Here is a 24,181-nt window from a genome sequence, read left to right on the forward strand (position 1 = left end):
AAGCACACAGATGCCATCTGTGTTCGGCTGGAGGAAGATGTACCAACAGTGTAAGCGCACGAGCCTCCAGGATTTGTTTCATTGTATATGTAGGCTATTTATGATTCGGATGTGGTTAGTTCTCACTGAACTCATATTCAGGTATGAGTGTCAGAGTAAAGGCGTGGGTAGGAAAGGCCATTGAAATGTGATTAGGTCATAAGGGCTCCAAGTCCTCAAGTGGGTTAGTAGCTTTCTTGTGAGACTGAATTCCTTCCTAAAGAAGTAACTAGTTCTTACTGCAGCAAGCCAATCACCACCCCTCCTGGTCACGAGCTCACTTCTTTCCGCACTCCCTTCCCTTCCATTCCCTGATATGAGCTGAAGCAGTATGCAGCCTGCCCTGGGAGCAACTGCTCCGTCTTTGCTCAAACTACTGAAACCATGGCAAGGCGTGTTCCCACCTAAGCCATCCAGTCTTGGATGTTCTATTGTAACAACAGAAAATCACCTAAGGCAAGAGCCACGAACTCACTGCCTTGCCTTTGTCTAGGTAAGCTAGCCTCACCATTATCACTGGAGCGTGTGAGCGTAGAGGTCAGCTACCTACACAAGTTCCAGTGGGTACAACGGGTTCCTCAGGGAACCCTGGTCGCCTCAGATGTCTCTGGATGGTTCAGGACCCTGAGACTCAAACTGTGGGACAGCATGGCAGCACCAGCACCCCTAGGAACTTGTAGGAGGTCTCAGTTCTTGACCTCTACCCAGAACTATAGAATCAGAATCTCAATGTGCCCCAGCTTCTGTCACCTAGCTTTAGCAACCCCTGAGATTCTGGGGGACTCCAAGAAGAACCTAGATAAGAGGCACATCAGGGCACAGCCTGTGAAATGAGCCTAATGGCTGTAAAACCCCCACCTACTCGATGATTTTGGTGTCTTCATATAAATATAATCAAGCCTCTATTTTCTCATCTGTTAACTGGGACATTCATAGTTGCTGAGGACCAAATTTATTAATACATACAAAGTACTTGCAAGAGTTCCTAGAGACGTTCTACGAATACTAATGGCATTTCATCTAACTTAACTGAAGCATTTACCTTCTTTGTTGAGTCCTTAACATGAGCCTCATAGGCCTTATCTCCTAATGAGTTAGAATCCTGGGTCTACTTCAGCCTGCGTAGGCAAATGGGCCACAAGTCATATGCGATCCTGAAGAGCTTCCGGTTAGAGCCAACAATTTTTAAAATATTATCTGGGCATGGTAGTGTACACCTGAAATCCAAGCATACAGTGATATGAAGGCCAGAGGATGAGGAGTTAGGGCCAGGATCCACTACACAGCGAGTTCAAAGCCAGACTGGGCTATATAAGACCCTGTCTAAACATAGAAACAGCAATAAATATGAAAAATATAATAGAAATCAAAATGTCTGGTTCCCACTTGGCAAAGAAGCTCATTATCTCAAGAAGTGAACAACTCAAAGGCTTCAGGAAGTCCCTGAAACTTACCCGACTCAGTAGGACTTTCCCTTTCCAAATGTTTAAGAGCAGGAAGAAGCCCCCTAAGATGTTTTCTTAGGCAAGCTGAGCTGCCTAGAAGAGGCTCAGACCAGACGAGACCATCTGCAAGATGCAGAGATCTGCCGAGCTACCTGGAAGAAGCTTAGGTAGACCGAGTCACCTGGGAATGATAACCTCCAGCCTGCTGAGCTGCCTCTAAGTTGTACAGTGCATTTAAGGCTTCCAGTTTTCATGATGTCACCCACGCTGAGGAAAGCATTTGGTCATGCAACTGTCTTTGAGTCACTGTAAATAACCCCTCACCCACATTCCTGTAAGCAGTCCCAATGAAACTCAATGGTTCACCAAATTTGGCTTTGGTCTGCTGTGACTTCCCTATCTGGTGTGAGTAGACATTTGTCCGCATCTCCCCAAGAACAGTGTCACACAAGGAAGCCTGGCCCCTGTTTCAGACTACCATAAGCATACCGTCTTACAAATCCCAAGTGTGCCTCAGAGCGTACACGCCTGTCGTTCACCCATGCACTGCAGACCCATCTAGAATGCCTCCTTTAGAGAACACAGTCCTGGGCTCCGGGGACTAACTAAAGACCAAAGGAGGCAACACTCTCTCTGTGAGGTGACCTGAGCCTTGGGGCATCAACCAAGATAAAGAAAACACTAGGTTACCACAGGGCAAAGTGAAGCAGGGAAATGGCTGGAACGAACCAAGCAATGAAAAGGCTTTGACCAGAGACCAGCTGGCTCCTGAGGAAAAAATGACACCGAAGAAGAGAGACGAAGGTTCTAGAAAAACAGGCTGAGGGAGAGAGGAAGAACGCCAAAAGCCTGGAGGTGAGCTGCGGGATATTCTGAGTAATGGTATCAGCACGAGTCTGTGTCAGAAGCCAAATGCCCAGGGGGCACACACCAGATGAAGGACTAGCCTTGGACTTTCAGGAAGCCACAGAGGAGCCCTGAGCAGGATGGGGTGCACCGGGCTCTTGTATTCCGGAGACTAGGTACCTAGGCCTAACTGTTTTCACTCTTATATTCAAGTAGGTGAATGCAAGGCGAGAGTCTCCTCCCTTGATCCTTTCAACCCTGTCACCAGATGCTGTGGTCAGCTGGGACAGACACTAAATCAGAGAAAGAGAAGACTCACCTCAGTTTACCTACGGAAATTTATGCACTGCAGGCTAATGTTCTAGTTCCCTAGAATATTTGTATTTATGAAGACATTGTAATGAATGATACTTTCTTTTTTAGTTCATGAAATTTTCAACATAAAAGAACTCTGAATTCCTATTTTGAAATCCATTGTGCCATTTTTATTCTGTCTGTATTTTAATATAGCATCAATATTTAACTACTCATTAAATGAAGTGTGACTTTTATAGTGAAAATGTCAGTCTTTGCAGTTCATTAAATTCATTTAAAGTATAGCTGTTGGACTTTTTTTTTCCCCAGGAAGAATAAAGGACTATGCGCTGAAGGCATAAACTTTAAATTTAAGCATGTGTTTTCTTTAAAATTAACATTCAGGATCTGTGACATTATTCATGAGTCTGAGGGACTGTTTGCATTTTCCTGCATTTACTTAGTGACTGTCGTCTTTTATAGCGTAGAGAGCTGTTTATCACAGTTGGATATGACCAGTGGAATGTCACTGTGGACATTAAGATGTCATAAGCGATTATGAATCTCTGGAATTCTGCATGTAGTATTAAAAAAACATTATCTTGAACTATGGGCATCAGAAAAAAATAAGCCCTGGAAGATATGAAATTTAATAACTCTCAGAATCCAATAGGGCCTAAAAATGGTCATTTCGGTTGTAAAAAATAATTCTGATAAGACATTTGACTGCCTGAAAGAAATGGATATATTAAAGCGGAATTTGAGAAATGCGTTCAAATGAATTTTTTAGATGTTTGCAATTCTTTCTTCCTAAAATTACTATGATTTACATGGGCGAAGCAGTAAATGCAAATGACTTCCAATCACCATGATACGTGTGCAAGGTGACAGGGCCTCTTAATGAGGACTGAGATGATCCTGGCACTCCCAGAACAGGACTCAGGGAAATGCACACTCGCATGCCCTCTCTCCCCCACACAGGAAGGAAAACCGGACAGTTCTTATAAAATCCTGGCCACTCCTTTTCTTCCTTAAACCAGACCACCCCTCCCGCTGATTCCAGCAACCTCTCCAAACAGAGGGGAATGCTTGAATCACGGGGTGTTTTATCTTGTTTTAAAAGGCCAGATGCTTAAAATCTCAAGTACTTGGGAGGCCGAGGCAGGATAGCTGGGTTTTCCAGACCAGCCTGGGCTACACAGCAAGACTGTCAAAAAAAAAAAAAAAAATCCAAACCATAACAAACAAATCTGAAAGAAGAGGCCAAGGGAGAAGAAAAGAGGAAGGAAGAGGAGAAAGGGGTGGGGCTGGGCTTCATAACAAGACACCAGGACTTTTCAAAATCTCAGACACCTTCTATAGTTCTTCTCTCTGAGCCCCACTGTCAGCCTTTTAACCTTAGCAGGGTGTTATTTCCCCTCCTTGGCATTGTCACCCCAAATATATTTCCAAGCTATGGTAGAAATCTCCCAGAAAGTATCCAGAGCTGGACTAATAATCACAAAAGAAAAAAAATCCTATTTGTTTTATTCTTGCTTCAAAAATCTTAAAAAGCAAAGCAAGATAAATGCCTGAATGTGGATGATGCCACACCGTGGTGTCTTACCACACGACACTTATCAGATTCAGTGGATAAAACGAACCAAGAGCCTTTTGAATGGTGTAAAACTTGGTGACTGTTCTGGAGGGCAGCGGTCCACACACTCTTTGAGTGAAGACGCGCTTAATGGGGGAAGGGGAAGTCAGGGGGCTCATTTTCTTCTTTCTCTTTTCCCCTTTTCTCTGAAATCTGTCAAGGAAATAGAGAACTTCAATGGAGTCCAGAGTACCTACCAAAATTACTGAAGTCAAAGAGCACAAACAAAACAAAATAATCAAATTCTACTCTAGGTCCCTAAAGAGTGTATTTAGGCATCAATAACTTCACTGACGATGCACAAAGGGAAACACTAATGTCTAGCAATGGCTACCGTCAAGATTTTATGAGTTGATCTCAGCCAATCTTTGCTATCAGAGATGGCGGGGACATGTGTTAAGAAGACAGTAACTAAGGGGAAGGCCTTTTTCATGACTACACTGCTCTGTAGCTCCTGGAAGTCCACGCATCTTATGTATCATATGTAAATGCTCGTGTTCTCTCAACAGCTTCCGATATTTTTCTGTTCTTGCTTTAATCTAAATATCTTCTAATTCTGCAGGACGATTCGTGTTGTCCTAAAGTCGCGACTGTAAGAATTTCCCACTGCTTGTAAGTCATTCTCCAACAATGCCACTGGCTAAAGTGGTCTCATATTTTTATACGTAAGCTTGTAGTTTCCCAAGTTTAATTACCCCCAGAACAATCTGGTCTCAACCACCAAGTAAAAGAGGAGGGTACCCCCTCCCCATAAATCTATTCATCAAGATTCCACCAAGCTTGGAATGTCTAGGGAAAGCTTCAATAATCAGGGGGAAAATGAGCTGCAGAAACTCAAAGAGAATGGACCAGCCAAGGCAGATTAGGGCACAGGAGATGAGGGCACACTGATTTAAACATTCTTAAGCAGACTTACATACATAATGAATTGGTCAATTCTACCCAATGTTTCTGAAAGAGATTACCCTTCCAACAAGCCAAAGGAGTGCTCAAGGATGCTAGCTCAGATGGATTCCTGAACAAAATAAGTGTTAATCACTTTATCTCCCCCAATCTTTTTTTTTTTGTGAAGAAGAGCAACTTTTCATTTCCATAAAGCCTTGAAATCGTCCTCCGGCGGGGGGCCGGGGTGTGGGGCTGAGGGCCGGTTAGAGGGTGCTGACAAAGAAGTCCCTGAAAGGGGGGATTTCCTGACAATAAAACCCTGATCAGAGCCAGAGAGGGGACATTGTTGTTGTCTTCAGCACTCTCCTTTCCTCTGAGAATTCCAGGCATAGTAGAGAGGGGAGGGTCACAGTGACGAGGGCTTGAGAAGGATCTAACAGGTATGCTAAGCAACTAACTTTTTGGGAAACACTGGACCACTACACTTCTTGGAATTTGTTCTTTTAGATGCATTGCTTTGGGCTTAAGACACCACGTCAACTGTTTCCAAAAACGTACAAGTAGCTAATAAAAGCTGTAAGTAAAGAACTCTAAAGAAGAGTGTAAAATTTTACACCTAGTTGTATACCGAGATTCTCCTGCATGCCGGGCACAGTGCACCAGGCAGAAAACAAAGTGTATGTGCTCAATGTTCCTGAAAATTCACAGTTTCAGGGCTCTCCATGCCAAACACAGTGGGCATTCCGTGAATTTCTGGGGAGCAAAAGAAGAATGAATGAAGCAGACCAGGTTTCCTAATCTTCCAGGTGTATGTGATTCTTAAAATAAGAAAAGTCAATAGCAAAAATTATAGATATATTGGAAACCAACCATGCAAGTAATCAACTTATGTGCTGATGTTTTAAAAAAAATGCACAGGAAATTACAATCTATGCTATATTGCTCCTACTTAATATTTAGCTACAATCTATGCACAGAGTATTCATCCAAAATAACTTTGGAACTTAGCTTAAGCACCCAAACATATAGGTGGGGCCCCAACTGAGCCAATTCCCCACGGATAGGCAAGCATTTCCCTTACTGAACAGCAACTTTCTTTCTTGATCCACTCTATTTGCACAGCTTTGTAAACCCAAGAGATATTTTTATTAACCCAGAGATGTTCCCAGAGAGAAAGAAAAAGGAAAAAGGGTAACATTTGGCAAATGTCAAGACAAAGGTAGATTATTTTAGTCAAACCAGTAGCCTCCTTCCCTGGGGACCATCTCATCGGAATGAGCAGCGGCCTTCTTGGCTACTCTGGGAACACACAAGGATGGAGCCTCTTTTTTTCTTTTTTAGACCCTAAAAGGATACCTGCCCTACATTTTGATAAATCCCCTTTGTAATAACAGAATAAAGCTTCCCACCTAGTGCTTTCTAAATGACACTACCAGTCCCCCACCCAAAAAAAAAAAAAAAAAAACTTAAAAATAAAACAGTGTTTCCAAATCAGCCGAAGTCTGGCAGTGTCCTGAGACATTCTTGGTTGTCACAATGGAGGAAGAGAGGACTGGTCTCCAGTGGGTAGAGGCCAAAAATGTTACAGAACACTCTACTGTATACTCAAAAAAGTATCATCCCCAAACATCGAAACTTCTCAGGTTAAGAAACCTCACCCAGATGAAACATTAAACAAGAGCACAGGGTTCATCTGGTATCTCAAGATGAAAATCCTCCAAATGGTTGCCCAAAATCTTGGGATACTGTGAGGTAATGGGTCTGTGATGGTTTGTGTTACCAGTGATCTGTATGCAAAGACACTGAGCTGGTGTTAGCATGACACGGAAGAATGTGGATAGTAGTTAACATCATCTTGCATATCTTGGGGGCAATAATGATGGTAGTATTATCACCCATCAATGGAGTCCTCCATAAGAGTTTTAGCCAATATCCCAATGATCCTATGTTGTAAATACTAGTGGCTATCTCTAGATGTGAGGGGGCTGATCACAGGGAACTCCAAGAAGGAGGTGTTCCTGGGTAATAAAGTGCCGTGGAGCATCACAGAATCTGTTTTGGTCACCATCGTTTGTCCAGATCTAAATAAAATCTCTAGAAGGCTCAGGAACATGATAGAATCACCCCTACATGGTTGTAGCCTGGATCTGGCTGGCAGCCTGTCTGGTTTTCCAGCCAGGTTCACACTCTGCCATCATCCCGTGGTATCTATCCAGAGTCACTGAAACCCATTAGAGAACTCAGGTCTCACCTCTGATAAGCAAAACCAATAAGAACCTAAGGAGGGAGTCGGGCTGCTTTCCAGAGTTACAGAAGTTAAGTTCTCCAATTTTCAGAAAGCCGATTAAACAAAACAGTGACCCCCTGTCCCCAACAATGATCAAGGACATTTGCATTACCATGAGTCATTTGAAAGCAATCTAAGAGAGTGGCTGGCTGCAGAACATGTCAACTCTTTCTCTTCAATTAATACCTGGCACCAGGCAGGGTACCTGAAGCCCAGGACAGCCCTTTGTCAAAGGGAAACTCTGGATCCTCAGAAGCCAGTTCTCAGTTCATGGAATCCACATGTGACTCTATCAATACTTGATAATAGAACCTCAATGCCAGGCCCGTCTTAGCACTGTCTTTAGGTAGAATTCAGGCAGTACCAACAACGCAGTGAAGTCCACTCTCAGGGATTAATACCTCCTGGATGGTGAGAAGGCTCAAACATTTAAAATTCAGTGAAGGGATACCAGTTTGTATATTTTATTGCTGTAGAATATTCCTTTACACTGTCTGAATATAATTCGCTGTGATTGCTCTAATAAAGAAACTGACTGGCCAATAGTTGGACAGGATAAGGTTAGGTGGAAAAACTAAACTAGAGACAGGGAAGAAGAAGGGAGGAGTCTAGGGAGATACCAGCAGCTATTGAGGGAGCAAGAGATGCTAGAGTAACAGGCAAAACCACAAGTCATTTGGTTATACATAGATTAACAGAAATGTGTTAATTTCAATGTAAGAGTTAGCTAGTAACAAGGCTAAGCTATTGGTTGGTCATTTACAATTAATATAAGCCTCTGTGTGGTAATTCGGAAAGTGGCTCCCAGGATGGGAAAACTCCACTTACATTTTATCATGCCAGTAGAGGCTAGAATTCTGAAGGAAACATCCAATAACAGACTTCTAGCAAATGTAACACACTGAGAATTGTATTATATCAATAAAGACACCAAAGGAGGAATGAATAAAGTGGAATAGGAGACTTAGGTTCCTTCTCTGATGGGGAAATTTGGTTTTAGAAAGATGTAAGTATCCTTGACATTACACAAACATGCACCCGCTGCACTTGGAGGTGCTTTAACTATTTACTCACATGTTTGACTTCTGAAAAAGCGGTGGTCCTTTTAAGAATGAAGGCAAAGAAAAGTCAAAATCAGGACTCTAATAAAATGTGCTGGAGCAATGGCTCAGTGATGAGCGTTCTTGTTCCTGCAGAACTCAGTTTGTTTCACAGCTCACAACCACCCCTAACTCCAGTTCCGGGGATCGGATCCATCTTCTGACTTCTGCGGGCACCAGGTACATACATGGTGCACAAATATGACATTCACCAGAACACTCATACACACCAACAATTAGCTGCATTTTTTAAAAGAAACTAATAAAAATCTAGACTGCCCGTCCATGGGAATGTTATCTCCCAGCATCCTAAACAGCTACTACAGGGCTCTCCTGTTTGACTCCAGCTGGTTGGCAGCCAATGTAAAGACAGAAATGAAAATGACAAGGTGAACACACCCACAAGATAAAACTGAGTTCTCTCCAGATCCTCCTGTTGATGTTTTCTAAGAATAGTCTGTTGAGTCATCCTAAAGACTCGCTGAGATACAGAGAGCCACATTCGGAACCAAAGAGTGAAGGATGTTCAAGAGCCTGCTACACATACGTTCCCTCAAAGAGAAGAGAGCCCTAGCCCGTGCACAACAATAAAGGAGTCCAGTGCATACACAACCCACCACTGGCAGCAGTCACTTCTGGAATTGTTATCTGGACACGTGCACAGCACGTACCTTCTTCACACCACTGCCATTTCTTAAAAAATATGGTCTGGCTAGCAGAGATGTCAAGATAAGCATTTCTGGTAAGAGACTGAAGGACACAAATTCTGTGACAATAATCACATGATGGAAAATCTGTCATTAGAAAAAAAGTTCTCGGAACATTAAATTCTGGTGGATTGGAAATTATGGTTAGTGGCTGTCATCCACCAACAAAATCTCATTTGTTATCCAATGAATTCAACACTGTTGAACTAACCTCATTTTAACAGGCGAAGTCGTCCAAACTTCCTCTCAGCAACGAGATACCACTCTTTGTCGTTTTCTAGATCTTTGTCATCCATCACTTCCTTTTGGTCTTCCCATTAACCCAACAGATTTTCTTCCTCTTTGACTTGAGGTCCATCTACCTTGTCCCTACCTTGAACTTCCTCAAGCTCCACCCTCATGGGCACGCAGACTTTATTCGGTGCATGCAGCATTAGGAATGCTGACTGCTACCTGCCATTTGCATTTTCTGCAAGCTCTAGCATTGTCACGGTACCTGAAGAAGAGAAGCCAGATGCCCAATGCAGTGTCGTTATGACCACAGTGTTTTCCAAAAAAAATCTGTGGTTGATAGATAAGCCATAAAACCCAGCAGCTCCTGGTATATGATACATCCCCACTGATAATCAGAAACTTAAGACAAAGCCAAGAATGGAGAAGACATTTGAAAAAAATTACTAACACGGATGGAGCAAGAAAATTGCTTTCTGTAAATAAATGAGCTTGTAGGCAGAAGAATATTAGCTATTTCAAGTTAATATTTTCAAAAACGACAAGATGTCTGAGCCAGGTGGAAATTATAAAGGCAGGTACCCCTGGCTTGTGGTGATGAAATGGCACCAACTGTGACCAAAATGACTCGAGGAAGTTAAGAAAATTCACCAGCATCTTGATGAGGACTTTGAGACAGGCTTACTGTGGGAAGTTTGATGTTAAACATGTAACCTCGGCAATGACGAGTTGAAGACACAGCAGGTTCCATGTTAGCCCGTGTTCTCTGTAGCTATTATGCAAAAGCAGTACATAAATAAATGCTTAAAAAACATGGTAGTTATAAATGTACTAAAAAGCTGTTATACGTCACAGCAATGTCCGGTTGCCATATGCAACAAGGTACAAAGTAAATCGACATGTAAAGATGTTGACTATATAATACCACTGATAGGAAATACTGAAGGATGCAACTTAGAGGAAGAAGCATTGCTATGAACAGTGACAGCCAAGACTATCCTTGTGATGTCACATGACAAGTAGAACACAGGTTTAGTCAGAGAGACGGTGAGAGGAAGGGATAGAGAGAGGAAGGAAGGGAGGAGAGGGAGTAGGAAAGGAAGGAAGGAATTAATTCAGTGTAAAGAGGCAGAAAGGAATCTGAGGCTAAGTGGGAGATATAGATATGAGGCCTGAGGTAGATTACACAAGGGTTCTGTACACTTCTGTAGCCATGTTCTTGTGTAAGATAATTTTGTTTCTCTGTCAATCATAAATGGAATCTATTTCCTCTTCTCTGGAATCTGGGCTAGCCCAGTGACTCACTCTAGTCCACAGAATATGACAGAAGGTGTTACGTGACATTTCTCAGCCCCAGCCCCAGCCCTCTCAGGAAGCCACCATAAAAAACAAACCCAAACCATCACACTGTGGTAGGGGAGAGCAAAAAAACAAGGTCCCTCACAGACCACCAGATGCCCTCCAAAAACAAAGTATCCTGGCAGCTCCACAGTGAGTACACACAAGAAGGCTCAGAGGAAAATAAAACCTGCCCTGCTGAGCAGAGCCTAGACAGCTGATCTATAGAATCAAAAGTCAGAGTATACTTAGAAACTGTTTGTTACACAGCCACAGATAACTGATACAAGTATCAGAAAGGGACCAATGAAAAGCACAAAGATCCCTACAAAAGTTTTGCTGTTGTTGGTTTATTTTGTTTTTTAATACGGAGGCAAATGAAAACAAAGCCAAGCTTGATATGAACAGTCACAGTCTCTGGGAAGATGAGGAGAAACAGGAGACAAGCGGCAAAGAAGCAGTTACCAGAAGCATCCAGATATACAGCATCAGGATCTAGGAATGAAGGAAGTAGGCACAGAGGGACAAGACGACAAGACGGCCTAAATAATCAGAAGGTAGAACTCTGGGGTTTGAATAATACCTTCCCTGAAAGTGGCATTCCATGTTCTTGCAGGACTAAGGAAGACTGAAATAGCGTTGAGAGCTCACCGAAGTAGACAGTTCCAGTCCCAGCAACTTAGAGAGGAAGAGAAGTGGTCCAGGAGGAGGCAGAGGATGGGATAAAGGGGATCTGTGTGGGACTCTCGGTAAAGATTATGTGTTTGAACAATTCTTCGGAGAAAAGATATTCAGGAGCGAGTCAACAGAAGTGCTAGAAGGCAGATGGCTAACAAGTCTGACAGTTAAGGGTACAGGGTCAAGATGAGAGTAAAGGACCAGTAGGTTGAGTGGGGTGAAGGGATATTCAGGTCTGGGGGTTTGTGCAGAAAGGGGGTTTGGGCAGATATGTGGATACAGGAGTCAGCAGCAAACTGGGTTTGATAAAACCTTTCAAAATCGCAGGCTTCAAAACATCGAGAATGATTACTACTCAAAGCTTGCTTACCTACACTGGGACTTGAGAAACAGCATTATAAAACTTGAATACGTATTTTGAAAAGAAGAGAAATGTGGGCCAGAAATATAGGTAATCAATTAAAATTAGGACATGATGATTTGCAGTTTCGGCGAAGAAGAACATAAATTACTGGATATTTTAAGCAGGCCCAAAATAAAATGCCCACGCTGAAGAAAGAACTTAAGAACTTCCATCTTGGAACAATGCACTTTTCACCACAGGTTTTCCAAGAAGCAAACGGCAACAAAATTGTGCAGAAAACTGGACCACTGCACACGATCTCAATTTGCAAAGACCCAAGAAGTAGGTCTAGGACCTCTCACCTGGAACTCATCCCACATACCGGCCAATCTCCATGTCTTCTCGTGCACTTACTCCTTCTATAACGATGGGGTGCTTAAGCTTGATCACGTGGCCAGCAGCAGTATAGACTTCTGGGAATTCAGTCACCACAGGTGGACAACTGACTCAGCCTGTCCAACGAACTATAAGGAAACTATTTGTACGGCAGCTTCTGGAAGCTCCCTTTGGCCTCCTCCTTCCTGCTGGACTGACTACTGGCAACTCCACCTTGAACCAGGAAGACAAGACTCATGCTAGCCAGAGCACCCTGGTTCCTAGGTGTCTATGATGCCCCATAGGATCCCTGAACTATTTCCTCCTAGACTTGACTATGATGGACAGAAGTAAATGCTTGGGTCACTTAATCCACTGCTATACAACTTTCGCTTCTGCTCCTTGGTTTTTCTGATTACATTCCCCTGGGCATGCACAAAGGCTATCCTTTCCTTGGTCATTCCTTGGCCAGCTTCGTTTAAGATCAGTTCCTTCCATTCCTGCTTTTCTATTGTTGCTACCTCAGCAAAATTCACCATCAAGTCACCTGCATGTCCATTGCTCTGTCCCTGCCATGAACACATAAATTACTGACACAGAAGATTATACATAAGATTTGAATTTAAAAGCTTTGAAGCAAATCATTACCATTGCAGACCAGCATCTCCTTAAAAACTAGACCAAGTGGGTCTTCTCGTCTATGTTTCCATTCCATTCCAGCATGTGGTGGGTCCAATACATGTATATTCCAAGATTAAACTACAATCATATCTGTTCAACAGTATTTTATTCATATCTTTCTCATGACTTATCACATTTTCTTTAGCGTAAAAAGTACTGTTCACAGACACCGCCCCCCATCTAAAGGAGTTCAAATTTCAATGAGAATAAATAGACAAGAATTCAAGCAATTAAATTGCATATTACGAATAAAATTATACAGAATCACTAGGGTCCTAACTGGAAGGATGGGAATGAAGCATTTTAGATGCTAGGGTATTTTCGGGTGGTTAGGCTATATTGGAAGATCATATTTGGACATCAAAGGGTTGAGGAAGTGAAGAACTAGAAAGTCTAGAGTGGGAAATGGTTCTAGACACGGTAAGGTGACATGAAGGCTGGTGTGGTCCAGGACACACAAAGCAAGAAGGACAATAAGGGGAAGAAGTGAAACAGAATTAGGCAAAGATAGATCCTGAGCTTGTCAATCAGAACACACAACACAACACTATCCACCCTTCTGTCTGCCTTTGGGTATCTCTTCCTCCTTTCCTCTCATCGTTTCTACTCAACTGGGTGCGCCAATATGCTACATAAACACCGCTGTCTTCCTTTTCTTCTCAGGGGTTAGGAAGCCTTTGTGCAAGGCTAAGCTCACTTTGACTCTTCACTCAACGGTACCCTTTAAGGCTCACACCCTCCTCCATCTTCCTCAGATATTCTCATAGGCTGCCTTGAAAGTATCTTCTCATTAGGGCCCCCTTCAAGTTTCATCCTCTGCCTGCATGCATATCTATAAACACATAGGAATATACATGTGTGCATACATACATACATACTTCACTCTATTAGAACCTACTAAATAAAATCTTGGACTTTCCCCAGACATTCTAGTGCCTCCATAACACGGTCCATAACATGGTCTTAACAAACCACATCTCCCACCTCAGAAAGATGAGAATCATCTCCATATTTATCCTGTGGAGCCAACCTATGCAAGCCTCTAAACGTACTTTTGCCCATATTTAGGTTCATGCAGCAAATTCTCCCTAGAATTCTCTCACTCTCTCAAACCACATTTTACTCATTATCCACTCTACACCTGAGAGCCCCCATGAGCCGTCCTACCTGAATACAGCACCATGCCTGTAGAACCTTCTTCCACAATGTGCAGCCTAGAATCTCTGTCATAATTATAATTACATATTCACACACACATACTTTAAGACCTGCGCCCAGCCACACTAGAACCCTCTTGAAAGCAAGCCACATCTATTCTCAGCAAATAACAAGAAGTTCACACCTAATACAAATGACATACATGTATATATGCACACAAATATATGTACAAATATATAATATATAGACAAATAGTCAAGATATGTATTATGTATATTATGTATATATGTGCGTGTGCACGCGCGCACACACACACACACACACACACACACACACACACACACAGTGCATTACATAAGCACGGGCTCACTCTGGTCTCCAGACATAATCACCAGCACGATAATACAAATCTTCTTCTGCATCAAGCATCACCCAAGTTGGCATCTACAGAAACATTCATTTTCACCCTATCTCCAACGCCAGTCTTGTGATAGACGCTGTTTGCTTTTTCACACAGGAATCAAGAAGGCTCCCCGCTCTTCAGCCATGTGGGTCACCACATGGTCTCAAGGGAAATGATATGTGAATGCCCTCCTGAGATGCCACATGACTCTGGGCCTAGGGCCAGAGTCTATCCACTGAGATTGGATCCATGAGCCACTGATGGCCATCTTCACACAGCCCTGCAGTGGGAATAGCTGACTTTAAAAGCCAAACACAGGAAAGAAGAAGTGATAAGACAGTCCTCTGGTGTCCTTTGTGACTCTGGCTCTAACTGTGCCTGAAACATAAGCGACAATTCCAGCTGCCTTAACTCAGCTGGGTAACTTGTTCTCACTTGCAACCCAAAGGATTTTTAAATAATACAATTCTTTTAACCATGTCTCCATTAAACTCTTTCATTAGAATTTTTTTTTAAGAAGCCAAAAAGAAAACTGCAAATTCTTCATTAAAGAAGCAGGCATGAAAGGGCAGAGATGTGGTGGCATATTTGTTAATGGGTCAATACTTCTAGACTTACTCCCAACCTTTTCTACAAGCAAAGCAGGCATGTATTGTAAGGGTATGCAAGTCAGTTAGGATTTTTTTTTTTAGGTGGGGGGACTTCTGTTATTAACTTCCTACAACAGTTTTAAAGAAACTGTAGGACCTTTATCATTCCCAAGCAAATCCTTGGCCCGTTATAAATTAGCTGTAGGAATCATGAGGGAAATCTCACATTCTAATATAACTATTTATTCTAAGTCAATTTTAAATCAGCTTGAAAAATCACCCACACCATCATCTTTAGTACCAATCTCCTATATAAACAACTGAGCTCATAAAGATGAGGTCACATTAAAATGACCATATTTGGAATAGAAGGGACCAGTTTAAGATCTGGCACCTCTGAAAACGTAAGTCCCACATTACTAAAGTATGTGGAACCCCAATGTGTCTTGATATTGGCCTATTAACTTCTGGATTATCAGAACATTCAAAGTATTCTTTAATAAGCAAAGTAAAATTAAGTTAAGATTAAGGAGAATTTTTCAGTAGCTTATATGTCTTACATAGTCACAGAATACACTTTAAGAGACTATGGCCTCCCTGGGGAAGGGATTAAAGACACAAACCTAGGAAACAAAGGAAATGAAATGATCTACCACCACAGGAGATTTAAAAAAAAAATACCAGAAGCTCAGGGACACCTTGAATAAAAGCCTCTGGTACTTATTTTTCAACATAATTTTTGTTCGTTTTCTAAGAGACCCTAATATACCTTCGAAACATATTTGAACTTAAAAGTACACTTAGCAAAAAGGAAATCTCTCTTTAACAACCAATCTGAAAGATATTCTCTAAGACCCTTAAAATTCACCATTTATAGCTCACAGAAATCCACTGTAAAAGTACATTTCATAAGAAAATGAAATGTTTTCCTTCGTGAATGGTAGTGTTTTCAATTACTGCAAGCTTTACATCACCGCTCATTAGTAATAACTATTTAAAGGTGTTTCCCACTAAATAACGATCAAATGTATAAATGATGTGTCATCAAGCTGAAACGCCGTAAGTACTCTGGTTTTCCCCCACAATTATTACAATAAAGAACTGGCTCATTGGGTAAAGGTGCTTGTCACACAAGTTTGATGGCCTAAGTTCATGACTTCAGACCCAACATGGTTGAGGGAGAGAATCAACTCCCACAGGCTGTCCTCGGAATTTCCATGTGCACAGCATGGACATGGACATGGACACACACACACACACACACACACACACACACACACACACACAATGATTTTCTTCATTAACCATGAATTTGACAGGAGTTCTAAGTGAGCATAGTTCACATAGTACTTCCTAAATGACAGCTTCACTATGTGAAGGATTGTGTTAAAACTGTTTCCTAGCCCTCAAGGTCACGGCACGTCCCATCTCCTACCTCCTCACTTCCGAAGAAATCAAATCCATTTCCTCTACTTTTTTGCATAAAGACTCCCATTTTGGTTTCTCACTCTGAACTCTTTCTTGAATCCCAGCACATGTGTTGGTGGGAATATTCCACCACAATATCCAATGTCAGCTTTAGTTTTCCTCCAAAACTAACCCAGGAATCAGAGTTTCTAGGAGTGAAATCCCAAAGCCAGTTTCCTAACAAGTTCCTTGGATGATCCTAGTGTGGGGGAAGACAGAGGAATACTGCTCCACAAAATGGTCACACCATTCCTTCTACCATCTCCTCTACCGCCTGACAACATCTACCATCTCCTCCACCTGACAACATCTACCATCTCCTCTACCACCTGACAACATCTACCATCTCCTCCACCTGACAACATCTACCATCTCCTCCACCTGACAACATCTACCATCTCCTCCACCACCTAACAACATCTACCATCCTCTCCACCGCCTGACAACATCTACCATCTCCACCGCCTGACAATATCTACCATCTCCTCCACCGCCTGATAACATCTACCATCTCCTCCACCTGACAACATCTACCATCTCCTCCACCTGACATCTGCCATCTCCTCCACGTCCTGACAACATCTACCATCTCCTCCACATGACAACATCTACCATCTCCTCCACCGCCTGACAACCATCAACCATCTCCTTCTCTACCGCCTGACAACATCTACCATCTCTTCCACCTGACAACATCTACCATCTCCTCTACCACCTGACAACATCTACCATCTCCTCCACCTGACAACATCTACCATCTCCTCCACCTGACAACATCTACCATCTCCTCCACCTGACAACATCTACCATCTCCTCCACCACCTAACAACATCTACCATCTTCTCCACCGCCTGACAACATCTACCATCTCCACCGCCTGACAATATCTACCATCTCCTCCACCTGACATCTGCCATCTCCTCCACGTCCTGACAACATCTACCATCTCCTCCACATGACAACATCTACCATCTCCTCCACGTTCTGACAACCATCAACCATCTCCTTCTCTACCACCTGACAACATCTACCATCTCCTCCACCACCTGACAACCATCTGCCATCTTCTCCTCCACCTGACAACATCTACCATCTCCTCCACCGCCTGACAACATCTAACATCTCCTCCACCTGACAACATCTACCATCTCCTCCACCACCTGACAACATCTGCCTTCTCCTCCTCCACCACCTGACAACACCTACAATCTCCTCCACCGCCTGACAACATCTACCATCTCCTCCTCCACCACCTGACAACATCTGCCTTCTCCTCCACCACCTGACAACCATCTGCCATCTTCTCCTCCACCTGACAACATCTACCATCTCCTCCACCGCCTGACAACATCTACCATCTCCTCCACCTGACAACATCTACCATCTCCTCCACCTGACAACATCTACCATCTCCTCCACCTGACAACATCTACCATCTCCTCCACCACCTGACAACATCTGTCTTCTCCTCCTCCACCACCTGACAACATCTACCATCTCCTCCACCGCCTGACAACATCTACCATCTCCTCCTCCACCACCTGACAACATCTGCCTTCTCCTCCACCACCTGACAACATCTATCATCTCCTCCACCACTTGACAACATCTACCATCTCCTTTACCTGACAACATCTACCATCTCCTCCACCACATGACAACATCTATCATCTCCTCCACTACCTGACAACATCTACCATCTCCTCCTCCACCTGACAACATCTACCATCTCCTCCACGTCCTGACAACATCTACCATCTCCTCCACCGCTTGACAACACCTACCATCTCCTCCACCACCTGACAACATCTACCATCTCCTCCACCACCTGACAACCATCTGCCATCTCCTCCTCCACCTGACAACCATCTGCCATCTCCTCTACCACCTGACAACATCTACCATCTCCTCCGCTACTGACTGACCAAGGAACACATTCGATCTGTAATTTCTCCAATGGCAGTAACCTTATTTCACTTGATTTCTGTGCGAGTTCTTTCTTGTTTAATGAGATCTCCTTGCAATGAAAGCCTTCAAACACCAAACCTCATCTCACAGCCCGAGAGGAATATGGAGGGCCAAGTAAACTGTGTTTGGCGCTAACACCCCTCAGAAGTGCTTCCAGAATATGCCTGGCCACAGACTGAGTGCTAACAAATTTGTGACTATTTCTAAAATACACACGACAAAAACAAAAAAAATTATATGCAACGATTATTTTAGAAACAGACAACTAACTGAGGGTGTTTTATTTCTTTTAAATACTGTGGTGATTAAATAAAGTAACTCTTCAAGTGGCTTCAACTTCCAGCTGAGCTTGTGCCCTGCAGGAGGATGGCACAGAAATAGCAACATTCTTTGAACACTGTGACCACATACATCCATCGGCTTAATCTAAAATCCCTAGATTAATTTTCCTGGCCTAACTATATGCTTGTCCCTACTGAGCAGAGGGTTCAGTTTAGCTTCCCACTGTTTGGGGTGACCAGATGAAGAGTATGTAGACCTCTACTTTGAGACCACTGGGCTACTTTATCCCTTCGTCACTATAAGCCAGACAACTTGGACTGTAAGCTTTTCAATGGCCTGTAAAAAATGTTCAACGTTGCAGGGAGGAGGATATCAAGCAAGCAATAAAATTAAAACAAGTACATAATCAAATGTCTACAAAATGCATACATACTACAACTGATCAACATCAACCCAGATACACTATCATACCATATGACACGGAATTCGGGACATGGCTTGTGTTAATGTCTGATATGATGTAGAGGGTTGCCCAGACAATAATTGTACATACTAACACGCACTCTGCACAAAATCTAGTCAACTTTACAATTGTCACAACACCCAGGTCTTTGCCCATGTCCACTCCAGCACTACACTGACCACACTGTTGAACAGGGGAATAAAGTGTCCCATATAATTGAACATTAACGACAAAAGACTTACCAAAAAGAAAAAATTCTTTGAGTCCTATTCTGCTTATGAACCAGTCTAAGACCAAAGGAACACAAAAGTAGACTATGATAGGTTGGCGCAATTATTCTAATTACTCAATTTACTGTCACCTTTCAAAACTATGGCTATTTCACATGAAAATCCAGATTATCATTCTCTTAAAAAGAGAACTGTAAAATACGGATTACAGGGTCCAACTGTTGCCATGGTGATAGTCTAGCTGATGCTGAGCAAGGCTATGACTTTAAATGGGTGGTGTTTTCAGCTTATCACAAACCCTGTCCTCACGTGGGTCCACTGTCTGAACCTACAAACATCTAAGTGTATGACCCCTGAGAGGAACTCTTTTAAAAAATCTACTTCTCTCCTATCATGTGGCTTTGATATTTCATTTTAAGACCTGTCATGGAAGGATATGGAAATATCTCAATGAGTTTTCAAAATTCAACAGCCTCATACTCCAGATCCTAGAAATAAAGTAAGTTACCTCATGAAAGGATAAGATATTGATCTAGGAAATCTCCATCAAAATCTCCTCTCAGTAAGTTTTCAATTCAAAAACATGGTACCCAAGAAGAGAGGCAAGAAACAAACTAGCCTTCAGTCTCTTACCCTTCAAGGTAGCCAGAATAGAGACCAATGAGATGGAATGAAAAGACAAGCAAGAGTATGTCTTAATTAAGTACGGGTGATCAATAAAAACACACATAAAAAGAAGAAAGCAAAGCTTAGGGTTGAGGCCTTAATCTACATAAATGTAAAAAGCCATGTTTTGCCAAGGAAACAAAACGCTAAAAGTATTAAGCAAATCAAGCAGAGGTCAGTTCGAGTTCACTATTAACCTGAATTATTTTATCTCACAACCATGTTAGATATACGATCTTATTCAGAGACAGCAGACTCACAACAACGTCATTTCAACTGGTATTTTTATGTGTTACTGTCTTGCTGGTAAAATAAAATTAACTAAACCCAAGGGAAAACTCCGGATTAGTCAGTGGGTCACCAACTCACTTGAATAACATAATGACCTTTTTTCCCTTTTTAAAATACAGGTTTTAGTTCAATTTGCTAGTCACATCATAAAAAAATAAATAAATAAACGTTCTAACAGTGGATTGAAATTAAAATGAAAATTAGTCCTTAGAAAACAGACATGGCTTTAAGTTTATACCTCAGCGGCTGATTCATGAATTATTAACTGATTTTAATGATCCTGGCTATATTTTATTTGAAGTGATTCTCCAACTTGCAATGACTTTTGAACCCTCCAAAGCCTTTCATCCATTTTCCAGAGACAGTATACTTTCATGAGTGCTGACATTGAAAAGGGACCCATATACTCACAGAACGTAAAGATAATACACTCGCATATAATTTACACAAAGGGCTCTGGTCATTTGTTAAAAGGAGAAATGAATGGAGCCCTATTATCCACGGCTTGTAAATAAATGGGGAGATAAGCCAGAGTGTTTCACTTGGGAAGCTCTGGCACCGATAGTTCGCTTCCTTCTGAAGTTTCCCAGATGGTCATTAAAACAAGAAAAAGGCAGAAACATACATTTTTGTAATCCATCATTTCTCCCTCAGAAAGATAATACACGCCTTCAAAAGTCAAGCCTTAAGAAAGGTGAATCAATTCCAGGTACTTTCAGATGAAGCAAACGCCTGTCTCTGGACGCTGCTTTACATCTTCAATAAATCTACTCTGTACGGCAAACACCACTTCAGATGCAAGTTAGCTGTGAATTAGCTCTTGCTGGTCTGTGCTCATAAAGTTAATACTTCCTCTTCTGCTACGTTCTCTGTACAAAGATAAATTGTGAGGAATAAAACTGGCTTCTTTCTTACCCCACACCAGAAATGAAGAATACAGGAATACTATATGTGACCTGTGGCTCAGTCTAAAGGTACTTACATTTTTACCTGTAAACAAGCCAAAGCAAACACACCTAGAGAGTAAGTACAATTTGACCCCTCCCAACGCTGATTCCAACTTCCATAAGTAGGCTCCCTCCAGTCCTTCCTATCATCTGAACTCCTAAGAGCAAGCTATTTCGGGGCCATTGCAGAATTCAGAAAGAGACGCCAAATGAGCTTGCTTCCCCACTGATAAAGTTGACCCGGCAGCTAGACAAATACTGTCTGATTTCAAGCTTTATATGCCCGCCCTGAAATCAGCTTCTGGGTTTAAATTGACTCAGAATAACCCTTCTCAGAAAATAAAAAGGAGATACACACACACACACCCCCCACAATTTCTTCAGTCCCTTGAAACCCTTGGGATCCCAGTGAACAGAGATTTGCCATGCATGGCAGTGACTGGCTTAATACAATAGGTTTCTATTTGGATGTCATTCGAGTGTTGCTGATCTTAAATCAGAGAAAGAAGTAGTTACATTAGACAAGGTAATGGCTTCCAAAAATAAGAGCATGCCCAGTCTACAGGAGGATTGCCTACCCTGGCTGCGCTCTGAGGAGATAAGTAATAGCCCACTGGAACAATTAGGCGGATTCTCAGAAACACTACATACTTAATTAGGCTGCCTAAGTCCCTGACTGAGCATACATGGGGGACTTTTTAAAGCATTTAATAACCTGAGTAAATCCAAAACCAGACGACAGAAAGCGATCCTTTACTCCGGCTACAGCCTTCGGCCTTTCCTTGCCTTGCTTTCGACGCTTAAGGCATTCTCCTCAGATTTTGGAAGAGTATGAATGGGTACCACCACTGAACTAAAAACACTAAGTCCCTCGTCCTATAGTTACTGGAAGGGCCCAGAGTGCCTGGCTCAGGGGTACCCACCACGACACAGAGGGAGAGTCAGTGAGACTCCGATGGTCTTTTGCAAACTTTAGCACTGGAGTTGGGAGAGGGGTATAAACAATAAGGCAGAGGACCTCCATCAGCCAGGGGCACAGCCAACTGTCCGGACTCTAGACACAATCCCTCCTCTTCCTGCTATCTATTCATTAGTTTTGTATTGCACCTTTCTTTCAGCTGCCTCCGTATTTCCTCCTCTGTTATCCAAGCAATCATAAACAAACTAGGATTTGAAAGAAAAGTCGGAGGGGGAGGGAGGAGCGGGGGAAGGGAAAAGAAAAACACATTCAAAAGGCTCTTTCTCTGAATCTCGCCCTCGGGGTTACATCTCAAAGCTCGGTGGTGGGAGTTTAGGAAAGGTAGACAACCCGGGTCCTCAAAGCCCACCGACTAGGTCCAAAGTCCGCCTATGGTCACCCGAATCTCTCGCTCCTGGAGTTAATACGAGGAGAAGTGCAAAAAATGGGGTGACTCTGGGGCGTGGTGTGAAGCTGCAAAACGGCCACCGCCAAAAATAAAAAATAAAACACGATAAGTTCTTTGAGCTAACTCGGGAGCGGCGAGTATCTTCGTCCGGTAGACCAGAGAGAGAGCACTCTAGAGAGAAGGAAGTAAAGGGCACCTGCTGGGGTCCTACAACTTCAGGCTTCCCAGACCCAGACCCGGGACCCGGGCACTCTCTAAAGTTTGTTCCTCTCTTTCCCTGAGAACCCGGGAGAAGCTTCTGACTGGATGGGTTAAATGAGATGGGCTACGGCAAGAAGGAGGAGGTCTCTGAACCACGAGCTCCGGGACCCCTACGTGGCGTGCCCCCCATACACACGCACACATAGCAGAGGTGCTGCAATCGTGTTTACTAATAACATCTACAATGACTCACGCGCGAGGCTCAGCTCAGTGCCGGGACTGAGCTTCGCACAGCTTTGGGGGGAGCGGGGGAGGGGACCAGGAGGGCAGAGGGAGCGCCAGCAGAGGGACAAAAAAGGTGGGTGGGAAGGAGACAGAAAGAGAAGACGAGGAGAGTTGATCAGAGACGAAGACGCACCAAGAAACCAGCGTACGGGGAGAAAAGATAGAAAAGAAAGTACAGCGGGCTAGGCGGGACGCGCCCGGGATGGAGAGGTGGCCCCCGCCCCCGGCCCGGTCACCTTGCTGTAGCCGTAGTACCCCAGGCACTGCGCGAAGTCCAGGCCAGCGGGGTCCCCGGCCGCCGCGGGGTAGAACCTCACATCCATGCCGGGGCCGGGGCCGGGGGCCGAGGCTGGAGCTCGCCGGGGCCGCTACCCGCCTCCTTGCGGCCGCGCGATCCACCGTCGAGGACGCCCGGCCGGGGGCGCCCGGGGACAGCGCACGGGTCGTGGGACTGGAGGGGTGTCGCGCGGGGGCCGCCGACGAGCCCGGGAGCTGCGGCCGCCGCACACAAAGGCGAGGCCACGCGAGCCGCGGGAGAGCGGGAGGCGGCCCGGGGGACGCGCCCCACCGGGACACCGAGGCTGGCTGCGCACGGGCCGGGCGCCCAGGGCACAGGGCGCAGCGCGGGGACCCGAGGCGGCCGGCGAGCTCAGGTGCGCGGAGAGGCTGGGACGGCGGCGGCGGCGGCGGCGGCGGCGGCGGCGGCTGGCCCCGCTCCTCCTCCCCGGGCGGACTGAGCCGAGGAGCCGCGGAGACAAGGGGCCCGGCCCCTCCCCTGCCGCTCCCCCTCCTGCCGCCGCCGGTCCCCTCCCCGCGCCGCCGCCGCTCCGCCCCTCCCACCCCGGGCAGCTGGCGCGCCGCCCGCCCCGCCGGTGCGCTCGGCTGCCGACCGCCTCCGGGCTCGCGCCCCGCCCCGCGCCCCGTGCAGCCCCGGCCACCGCGCGCCCTTCTCCCGGCCTCTCTCCGTCCCACCCCTTC

At 44.2% G+C, this 24,181-nt stretch overlaps 1 protein-coding gene across 2 annotated transcripts in view; it reads right to left on the reverse strand.

Annotated features, from left to right (window-relative positions):
• The window catches only part of Tox3 (TOX high mobility group box family member 3), a 103,499-nt gene extending 79,637 nt beyond the window's left edge, over window positions 1–23,862 (reverse strand). For both annotated transcript variants that reach the window (XM_085682036.2, XM_085682035.2), the window contains exon 1: window positions 23,440–23,862. In XM_085682036.2, coding sequence (XP_085538162.1) covers window positions 23,440–23,526 — 87 coding nt within the window. In that variant the 5' untranslated portion in view covers window positions 23,527–23,862. The remainder of the gene's footprint in view (window positions 1–23,439) is intronic.
• Between the last annotated feature and the right edge of the window lie 319 nt (window positions 23,863–24,181).

The sequence above is a fragment of the Myodes glareolus genome, chromosome 22 (genome assembly GCF_982192425.1).
Source record: "Myodes glareolus chromosome 22, mMyoGla1.1, whole genome shotgun sequence".
Lineage (NCBI taxonomy): Eukaryota > Metazoa > Chordata > Mammalia > Rodentia > Cricetidae > Myodes > Myodes glareolus.